The sequence below is a fragment of the Lactuca serriola genome, chromosome 6 (genome assembly GCF_051521515.1).
Source record: "Lactuca serriola cultivar US96UC23 chromosome 6, Lser_US96UC23_V15, whole genome shotgun sequence".
Classification (NCBI taxonomy): domain Eukaryota; kingdom Viridiplantae; phylum Streptophyta; class Magnoliopsida; order Asterales; family Asteraceae; genus Lactuca; species Lactuca serriola.
In genome coordinates, this window is record NC_136413.1 from 100,709,516 (window position 1) to 100,720,697 (window position 11,182).

At 32.9% G+C, this 11,182-nt stretch overlaps 1 protein-coding gene across 4 annotated transcripts; it reads right to left on the reverse strand.

Moving 5' to 3' along the window:
- Nucleotides 1-2,855: 2,855 nt before the first annotated feature.
- Nucleotides 2,856-10,695, reverse strand: LOC145056580 (BAG-associated GRAM protein 1-like). 4 transcript variants are annotated; one of them, XM_079004273.1, is made up of 19 exons: nt 10,238-10,695; nt 10,098-10,127; nt 9,459-9,512; nt 9,156-9,253; nt 8,905-8,980; nt 8,608-8,736; nt 8,485-8,531; nt 8,295-8,415; nt 8,095-8,211; nt 7,739-7,768; nt 7,553-7,652; nt 7,025-7,131; nt 5,274-5,405; nt 5,025-5,129; nt 4,805-4,951; nt 4,658-4,711; nt 3,559-3,622; nt 3,360-3,421; nt 2,856-3,265 (listed from the first exon to the last, which is right to left on the reverse strand). In XM_079004273.1, exons 1-19 carry the CDS (start codon nt 10,409-10,411, stop codon nt 3,191-3,193), a joined length of 1,722 nt encoding a protein of 573 aa, XP_078860399.1. In that variant the 5' UTR covers nt 10,412-10,695; the 3' UTR covers nt 2,856-3,190. The 4 variants fall into 4 exon arrangements, with proteins under 4 accessions (XP_078860399.1, XP_078860400.1, XP_078860401.1 ...); XM_079004274.1 differs by lacking the exon at nt 10,098-10,127 and having other exon boundaries at nt 10,238-10,694; XM_079004275.1 differs by lacking the exon at nt 10,098-10,127 and having other exon boundaries at nt 9,459-9,528; nt 10,238-10,377.
- Between the last annotated feature and the right edge of the window lie 487 nt (nt 10,696-11,182).

Consider the following 11,182-nt stretch of genomic DNA (forward strand, 5'->3'; position numbering starts at 1 on the left):
AGAATGAATCGACATCAGATATGGTAGAATCGATTTACAAATTGTAAAGCAAATTGTGAATGATAAAACAAATAACGTGATACCCATTCAACCATTTTCAGAATCGGGTTCAGCATACCAACACCCATACCATCTCAATCAATTTCAAGAATCATCATCGATTATCAACCCAGCAGCTTAACACTACCCTTAATCTTTTTGATAAACCATCTCCCATTTCACCTTAATGATCCACAATCGAACACCTTCATTCATCCCTTTCCTGAACCACCAAACACCACCCTTAAATCGGATCCTAGAGAGCTGCGACTAAAAATACATACACACATACACACCTATTAATTAAGCCATTAGGGTTTACTGGGTTTAAAGTGGTTGAATCTTGACATATTTGAAATCGATTTCGTCTCCTGATATATCTTCACCTTCTCAATCGATTTCAAAAAGTGTGTGTGTGTGTGAATCCTTCCTAAAGCGATGATGAGAAATATGCAGATGTTGTTTTGAGAGGGAGAAAGAGATGAAAGAGGAGCAGAGAGGGGTGGATGAGATGAAAAGTGAGGGTTACGATTTACGGGTGAACTCAAACAAATGTGCGAGAGAAGAAGACGAAGGTGTGGGATGAATCAATGAGTGATGAAGATGAATGGTTCTGCTGGGGAAGAATGAGGGTGCAGATCGTGTGTATGTTTGTAGAGAGAGAGAGAGAGAGAGAGAGAGAGAGAGAGAGAGAGAAAGAAAGAAAGAAAGAAAAAGAAATATGGGTCCAATTTTTATTTATTTTCTTTTTCATTTAAATTAAATAGAAAAAACATAAAAAAAAAATATATCATAAGGGCATTACAGTCATTTCAGTTTACCTAGGGACCAAAAACGTAACAAAACTACCTCAAAAGGACCACCAATCCAAAAAAGTCATGGTTTGGACTAAAACCCCCCAAAAAATGCATACCATAGGGACCATTTTTGCAATTTTGTCAAACATTTATTATTATGGAATTTTTGTGATAAGAAACATGAAGTGTTACATAGGTGGTGATATCAAGAAATATGAATGTGATTTACATGAAGGGTTTGATGAGCAAAACAATCAAATCTGGGATTTGAGAAAGAAATATTCTACAAAGATATTTTTGTTTGATATAAACATTAACAAATCATTTGTAATGAAGGAAGCAAATGAATTGTCAAATATTCCATTGAAAGAAAGACAACTTAAGTTATTTGAAGCTTATAAGAAATTTGAAACTTCTTTTAATTTATGATTATGGAAAAATGTTTGAAGATTTACTTAATTACTTCTTGATGTTTATTAGTAAATCTTTTTGGAACTTCTAATTAAAGATATTATGGTTTATTGAAATTAATATATGCATTTATTATATTGATTCTCGTTAATCATAATATGAATAGATTAAATATTATTCATATCTCCCTATTCTAATAAATGAATAGGTTTATTCTCCTATCATGTCACTTGTTAACCTATTACTTTCAAATTTTAAAATTTCCACTCTAATTACATTAAATTAATAACTGATTATTCATCGTTCTAATTATATTAAAGTAATAACATTAGGTTAAAATAAAATAAAATTAATACTGATTATAAAGTGATATAACTTCACATATTTATTTAAATCAACAATTATAATTTTATATAACTAAAAAAATATCTTTTAAGTGATTATTCATTTAAAAGAATTGATTAATAATGTTTATTTTTTAATATGAAAGTTTAATTAATTTTATAACCGTGGTTCTCACGGGTTATAAACTAGTATGTTAATATAATAATATGTATAATGGTAAGGTTCTTAACATATATTTTGGTTTGAAAATAATAAATATGCATATGTATATGTATGCATATGCATATAGATGCATATACATACATATATGCATATTCATGTGTGTGTATATATATAATCAATCACGCATAAAGGAAATATTTAAAATATTGTCGTTTCAAAAATAAAATAATAAAATAATAAAAAAAACTCGAGTAGTATTAGGGGTGACAATTTATGACACGACACGAAACGAAATTGGGACGAAACTGAAATTTGAATTCCTATTCGTATCGTGTTCGTGTTAACTGTAAAAAAACACGATATCGTGTTGTGTTTGTGTTCAAAATTCGACACGGAATTGACACGATTTAACAATTCTTTATCGTGTTTTTCGTGTTATGTTTGATAAATTATTCGTTAAATAAACTAGTTTTTAGTATATGCAATATTTTTCGTGTCGTGTCGTGTTTGTCGTTTTTTAATTCGTTCGTTTTTATGTTTGTTAAAAAAACCACGACATCATGTCGTGTCGTGTTCGTGTTACATGAAACCTTGTCGTATTGTATCAGACAGAAACACGAAACGATAGCACGATTTGACACCCTTAAGTAGTATTAGCTTTTTATCCGCTACAAAAGTTAATACTATAGTCAAATACACGTAGGAAAAAAAGGGCGCTAAAATTTAGTACTTGTTGATGTCTTTGAATTACAATTTCTATATTCTGACGGTGAATAGTGGCCCGGTTAACACAAATAAAATTGTCAAAAATTAAGCCTTCAACTATATCCATGTCATCTTCTAGTCATTAAATAAATAGGCACATAGTTTGGTCAATAAATCATGTTAACGTCAACAACTGTTACATTCATTCAATAACCGGTCCTGTTCAACAGCCCAGGTTTTGCTCTTTTATGTTTTTTTTGTTCTTTCCTACTGGTGATATGAATGGAAGGTCAAGTTAACTTCCATTTCATAAACGATGTGATTACAAAATATATGTATACTAACAATTCCTTAATTTTGTTTATTTAAATCAGTTGAAATGCACAAGGAAGTCCATTGTTTGAGGAAAAAAAATAATTTAGAAATAGAATTGTGGGGTGAAGAAGGAAGAAGTTGTTCCATTACAGAAAGTAATAGAGAAAAGCACACCACAGCTTTCTCAAATGAGACAGGGTGCAATTACTTGTCCACCGTCCCAACAACAAGAACAACAAGAGGAATTAACATATCATTTGTAAGCAAACCAATATAACCCTAATTAAACATACCTATACGTATTTATTTGTGTGTATTGTGTAATGTAATGTATTGTATTGTATTGTATGTATCCACGAGTGGCTCTGTCTGTCCTCCTTATAATACATGACATCAGCATCAGTTATATATGTATTTTATTGGTCCGAGTCTTGGCGAGAGTTGATACATGAACGGGCCACTTCCAGCATTATCTCAACCTCTTTCTTATACTGCACCATACAACGCATCAACATATCATATTGGTTTCTTAAAATATTTAGTATTTATTATTTATTTTATCATCATTATTGTCATATTATATACCTCGTTGATAGCGCCCGACTTGATTTTAGATTGCATCACACACCATTTTTTAAAATGTACACCTAATTCACCCAACAACAACATTATTTTTATATAATATTTTCACAAAAACTGCATGCCAAATTCATGATCAGTAGTAAATATCAAAACACCACGCAATGCACTCTCAGTTTGAGACCATAGATTAACAGACACTTACCAACTTTTACATCAATAGTGCACAATGATTCAGAAGTTGCCTCCACAGACCATCTACAGTGCACCTGATACAACCAACCAACACACTCTCAGACTAGTTAGTTCAGGATTACGATGCTATACTAACAAAACAGTACTACAAAATCACCCAATCCACTAATACATTCCATTCCGTTTCATTATCATGTTTCGGTTGACTGTATGCACTATATATCTACTATGTAGGTAGGAATGTAAGGAATTTTTAATAAAAGCAAGAACACCCCAGAGTTTGTGTTTGGAAATTCAATAAGAACCCGCTGTCAGAAATGAAGCAACCCCATCGTTTTTTTTTTTGTTTGGACAATCAATAAACACAGATCTGTTTATTCAAAACATCCCATAGTTTTTGTTTTCAACGTTCATTAACCACCTACTGATTTGAAGCATTTAACCTAAAGAAGATGAGTCTCTGGATTCGATTCTTTTGTTTCATGTGGGTTCAAACCGTTATGAAGAAAAGAGACTCAAATGAATCAAAACGCCATTTTATTTTCCATTCAATCTGTCGTGTTAGGCTTTTATTGAACCCCAAATTTAAACACTATCTAAGATCAACACCAAGAAATCAAGTCTCTGATCCCATCAGATTCGACATGACCTCTCAAAAGGTTTTGGAAAACGTTTTATGGTTTTTTTTTTCTTTTATTAGTCTCGGTGATGAAATCGTCCCAACATGAGAACCAGCAGAAGGTTGTTTGATGTTTAATTTAGCCCGGTTTGATGTTCCCTGACTAAATGGTGACACCAATCCTATATGTGAATATGATGAATTCAAGCACTATTCTAAACATTATTTTAATTGCAGTACGTGTCTCATTCCATTCCATGATGGAAAAAGAAAATTGTCAAAATAACAGGAATCAGATGAGGCAAAACAAACGACTTATTTATTTATTCTAATGGAATGGAAAGAAAAAGAATCAGATTCCATTCCATCAAGGAAAAAACAAAACCACATTGGAATGAAGGCTTTCATAAAATTCCTTGTGTGATTTGATAATCCAAAAGAAACGTACCTACATAGTTAAGTTACGTTAAGTTAAGGAATGAGGGTATACCTCAAAATAAGATCCGAATGGCACATCATGTGCCTGTTGTACCGTTTCAAATACCTACAATTACAAATGAGATGTCAACTTAATTACTTGAAAAAGAAAAAGAAATGTAATAAAAAGAAAAAAGAAAAAGAAAAAGGAGGTACTGACAAGAGATGTTTTTTCGGGGAACATCAGAAGATGCTGCCATTCGGTCATAGCTGTATCCGGTGGGCACATAGGACTATTACAAAGGGATCTAAATGTAATTTCTCTTACCTCACCATCATATTCCTCAGCACAATGCCATTGCCCCATCTATTTAATATTTTAATATTAATGCCTTGCTTGATTTTAACTTAACACATACTATTAACATTAATTCTCTTACATTAAGGTTTGTGTCCTTGCGGGCTGACCGGTATTCGTTTATGAAATTTGAACCATCTTTCAACAGTAATTCAAAAAACTGTTGAACGCTCGTTGGAAAGGTATCCTGCAGGACCCATCCCATCCCATCATTAATATATTTATATTTTTATTTTTATTTATACCAGTGAAAAGAAAATAAAATAAAATAAAATTTTGATTGTGACTTAATTGTGAGAAATAAAATAGGCATCTGCATAGTCATATATACCTTATATATGGCAGTGAGAACATCCTCTTGAATGAAGGGCTGGTGCTTTTTTGGCACACTTTCTTCTGGAATCTTAGCATGCTTCTTACTTAGAGAGCTACTGCTTGCACGCAACTCCGACTGTTGTTTCTCCTGTATATAAATTAACCATTATTCATCATTCTAAACAAATTTTTTCTTCTTATTTTTGGTAACAACTACCAAACAACCACATTAATTCGCATCACATGATTTGTTAACAAAAATTTCATTTCTAACTTTAGACACACAATTAACATAACCATTCCTGTCAATGTCATTATTCCATCAATAAAGCTCTATTTGGTTTGCTTGGATTGCAGGAAATGCTTTTCAAATGCTAACATAATAATGCTTGATCGCTTGGCTGGCCCCTATAGGATATAGGGAATTTTTTATTTTAGAGTAAATTCCATAAATGGTCCCTGTAAACATGGTTGGTTGGCTTATAGGAATAGAAATGGATAAGCATAGGGACCATTTATATAATTTAATTTTTGGATACAATTATAATTGCAACCCTATTTCATACATTATTTACTTATAATAACAAAACTTCTATTTACGAAATTAAAAAATAAAACACAATAAAACCCAAATAAGAATATAATCATAGTTGTCGATTCCTGACTCGAAAACGTAAAATTTCTACTCGAGTACTCGTAAGAGTCGTGATGATATATATATATATATATATATATATATATATATATATATATATATATATATATATATATATATATATATATACTATTTGATGAATATTAACGCACATTCAGAATAATTGGGGGGCTGGAGTGTTAAAGAAAGTTGAGCAGGGGCTGTGAACAAAAGGTAAAAGCTCGAGGGCAAGTTTGGTACATATATAGAAATATAAAGAAAAATGTGTTTAGGGTTTTAGAAATGAGGCATAGATAACCTGATAGACATGTGGCTTGTTCAAATATTGAATCGACTCCGAAACGCGTCAAGCAACGACTCGCGATTTTTGACGGAGTCACGCTACCTGGTCGAATATTTTAGGGTTTGAAATGACTCGACTTGTGTTTCATTAAAATAATAATGTTTTATATTGCAATTTATTATTCTAATCCATGATGGAATGAAAATAACTCCCCTCCCTTGGCTAACTGCTAAGCAATTTAAACTTATCAAATTACATGGAATCACGTTCGTTATTGAATGGTCCATTCCTAAACACTACACAATTTTTAAGACTAAGACCAAGGGCTCTTACAATCTTATTTCATTTTTAGAAAGATGATATTTTTCATTCCCCAAGGGGAAAAGGTAAGCAGATCTTTTTTCGACTTTCTGTCTGGGATTTGAAAAAGCAAAGTGCTTACTTTGACTTACCCGAATCAAGTCAAGGCGATGAAGCAGGCTCGAGCTCAAGGCCCATTTTCTTATAAGAATTCTCTCTCTCCCTGGGAATCATAGCCTAGTATCTTACCCTACCATCACACCACACAAGTTTTTTCCTTCTCCGAACACATTATACCGAACACTACCTAAAGAGTATCGGTTACTATAAATTTCAGGACACAATTTATTAAACATGGCAAGTTATTAGATTTCTGGGTAAATGTCTTGGTGTGTATTTCAGTATGTGGTTAAAGCCTCATTCTATCAAAAAGCAACGCTAAATTTTGTATAAAAACCTACTCTGCATTTAACACTAAATAAATAAATAAATAAAAACATCTCAGTTATGAAAAATGATCAATATATACCTTCTTCTCAACTTCTAGCATTGTATGGTAATTCTTTGCTCCACGTTGCAAAGTTCTTAGTGCAGAATTTCTGTTCCAAAATGATGCAAACATATATCTAACTCTGCCTGTAAAAATAGTTTCATAACTGAGCAAAGCTCCATCCACCCAAATGTAATTCCCAAAATTGGTTTGTATTTAGAATTTTAGATGTCGTTGCTATAAATATATAACTCGGTAGATTTTTCAAAGTAGAATTGTGCAATAGAAAAAAAAAGTAGGGGTGCTATAACAAACATATCAATGAAAGTAAGTTGTTATTTCTTGCATTTTACTTATTAGATGTTTAAAAGATGGAATGACTGCGACTACACGCACGTAGGGTCCATGTCTACTAACAACTTAGTAGAATGGTAACAGTTTAAAAGATGGAATGGATATTTATGAATGGAGGTTTATATAACTCCAAAGATTTAGATCCTACAAAAATAAAAAAATTACTAATAATAAGGGTACTTGTTAAGGCATTTTACAACTAAAAAAACTTACCATCTGGACTTCCCAATGGGGGGACACCATGCCCACCAGCACCCATACGAAGAACTATTGTTATGGCAGGATTTATGAATGCATGTTGACTCCTCCTTATCTGCAACTATAAGCATTAACCTCACAAGATTCTTTGGTGATTGATTTCTTAACCAAACTTAGTAAAGACGAAAATAGACTGCAAACCTCATCTATATCTCCAAATGGAATAATCACCTGAGAATTGAAAACATAAAACTCAATCCGACACATAAATTATCAAATTAAAAAGAGAAATTGAAAAAGACAAGAAAAAGTTGTCTACTACAGCCTACGACGCCGATTTAAAATCATGCAAAAATCGTCATAGTGCTTCTTGATTTGACTCGCAAATTGACAAATGTCAGAATCATATATATATATATATATATATATATATATATATATATATATATATATATATATATATATATATATATATATATATATATATATAAAGGCGTATAAATACTTTAAGTTGTTCCCAGTAAAAAAATATATGTATGAAAGAATCGTAAACTAACCTTCATTTGTTTTGAGAATATGTTAGAATGGAAACAGATATACCAAGCAGAAACGTACATGCGACCATGATACAGAAATGACCTCTCCATTGCACACGAATAGCTTTGTTCAACAACCTGAAAAGAGATAGATAGAGAGATATTGTGAATGGAAGTAGCTAGGGATAATAAAAAAGAAGAAGAAGAAAAGAGGTAATTGCCTCGTCTGGAAGGAGATTAAATATAGTCTGTAAAGGCCCGGGTTTCTGATGTACCACCGTTGGTCCTTGATTGTCTGTGGAGATCCTTCTTCGACCACCATGTCCATACCCATTCAAACTCCTGAATCACACATATCACATTATTCACTGCTCTTTTCTATTACATATGATATATGCTCACAATACCTACCTGCCAGAGGTGACACGGAGCTTCTGTGTTGTCATATGGAGACAAACCTGATGAACAAAAATGTTTTTTTTTTAAATTCTGACAAACCAATATACAACTACCAAGCGATAATACAAAATCAACCTGCCCTGATGGGCTACTCAAAGTATGCCACACTGCACCAGTTTGTCCTTCGCTTTCAACGGGAATAGTCACCGAACCCAGAACTGCGCTTTTCCAGATTATATCCCAATCATATATTGTCACATTAATCTGTACAACATATATATATGCCACTTTAAAAAAAATACCCTACAAATTTACATGCTTTGCATCAAGTTTTCACTCCCACCCACACTTGTTAAATGAAGTTGCTAGTTGCTCACATTAGAAGCACTCCGAATTTTTTTAAATGCGGGAGACAATAGGAAAGTAAATTACCTTTACAGGAAGTTCATCTACAGAAAAATTGAATTCCTCTCCCCACATTGGATTTCTTGAACCAGGAACCATTGAACTGCAGAATAAACATGAATCATGGATAATGTATAACTACAACAACCTGATGCGAATGTGATGAAATATATAATCATCGACCCATTTGTACAAAAAATGGTATCATCCCTAGCACATATAAAATTTATGATAAAAGTATTTTTCTTCAAACACAAATGAAAAATTCTGTAATTTACCTAAATCGCTTTTCTGTACCACAAGTAATGATTGCGTAAGGATCTGATGTGCCATTAAGGTTGGCACCAATAAGATTTTTAGCTGCCAACAACTCAACCTACAAAACACAAAACTCGTGAATAAGAATAACACAGTCCAAAGACTCATCCTTTTACACACAAGGATACATCTTCCATGCAAAAGAAAAATAGTACTACTATTTATTTGTCTTTCAAGATTTACATTGTTGGTCCTTTCTTGACTTTCTTTTTAATATAAAAATTCTTACACAAATTAACCAGATGTACCGGAGCCACTTATACCTTGATGATATAAGTAGAATTGTTGGTATGAAGATCTCCTTTTGGTTGACCCATCTACAAAAGTGCACAACTGCATGTCAAACAAGTGGCAATTACTCTGTGAAATGGATGATAAGTGAATTAGCACGTTAGTACTAGGAAGGCAGCAGGGCTTTCACTCTAATGGTGGACAATAAATAGGATACTGGTTTAAATACCGATTATTGGCAAATGATTTGTAACTACCCATCCAACTTATGAACAACGTACAAAAATATCCTTCCTGTACATAAACTTTATTAAAAGAACAACAACGATCCTTATTTATTCCACACCAATGAAAATAAAATACTACTCCGTCCATACATATTTTGACTTTTAAGGTCAACCCTTCTAACTGTCAAAATCATACTTCATACGGATTCAGATTTATATCTAGCACCAACATTTACTCTGAAATCAACTTTTTCCTTACGAACTACAAGAAGAACTCGGATCATCAAATTATCGAGACGAAAGCTAATCCTATTGACCATGGAAACCAACAGGAAGAATACACATGATGAAGAATGAGTTTGCAGTTAATTTTAAAAATCATATATAGACTAAGAATTTAGAAACTCATCAAACTATCATATATCAATCCAGAGGATTCCTTACGAGTAACATATGAAGCCCAGTTACGCCAAACTAGTTGAAAATTGTGTCAGCAGCAACAACATAAGTTTAAAAAAAAAAAAACAATTACCGATGGTAGTTGCAATAAGTGATGAGAGAAAACTGAAAAGAATAGAAATGACCTTGTCCTTGTCATCAGGAGAAACAGAAGCGGGTTCATCAAGCAGTGAGCGATCGGCGGCACCGACGTATGAGAAAAACCAGTAGGCGGCAATGACGAAGAAGGCGGCGGCGACGGTTACTTGGAGTTCCCACCAAGAAGGCAGAAAACAATCGATTGGCGTTTCGGTGATCATTTGCAAGAAAAACGGAAAGATTAATTAATTAATGTAATGAAGATCGATTAAGAAAGTATTAGGGGAGGGGATTAGTGTTTCCATGGATGTAATCATTTTAGGGGAGAAAGACAGAAGAAGTAGAAGAAGAAAAGTCAAAAGAAAGTGTCAATGGAAAGGGGCGGCCGAAGGGGGAGGGGGGAGAGTCGAAGAAGACGAAGACTAAAGACAAACAGCCAGCGTTGAATGCAAGAGCAAAGACAACAAAATTTTAAAAATGAGAGAGAGAGAGAGAGAGAGAGAGAGAGAGAGAGAGAGAGAGCGTTGAATGCGTTGGGAGATGGAGTTGAAAAAGGGTTAACAAGAAAGGATTTTGTGTAAAAGTGGTTGTTTGTAACGTCTTTTTACATCTGGTACGGTTACACACATCCTAACATGGTTAAAACCGTCTCCAACTAAAACTGCACACCTTTTTCTCATGTAAAATTTAGAGAACCACGTCAATTTCTAAAACTCTACTTTTACATTAATAGAAAAATATGCAAGATATCTATCTATTATTATTTTATAAATTTAAGCTTTTTTTTTTTAAATAAAATTAAAATAAAATGAAACAAACAAGACAGTCTAAGAGAAGAAGGCATGGGAAAATACAACAAAAATATTACAAAGTATTAAAAGGGCAACAAACCCAATCTGACCAATTACAATTGCTCAAATTACCCTTATAATTTGAATGCTTAGAGCCTCTGTTTCAACTTGCTCTCTGACAAGTTACTGTAGTCTGATGTG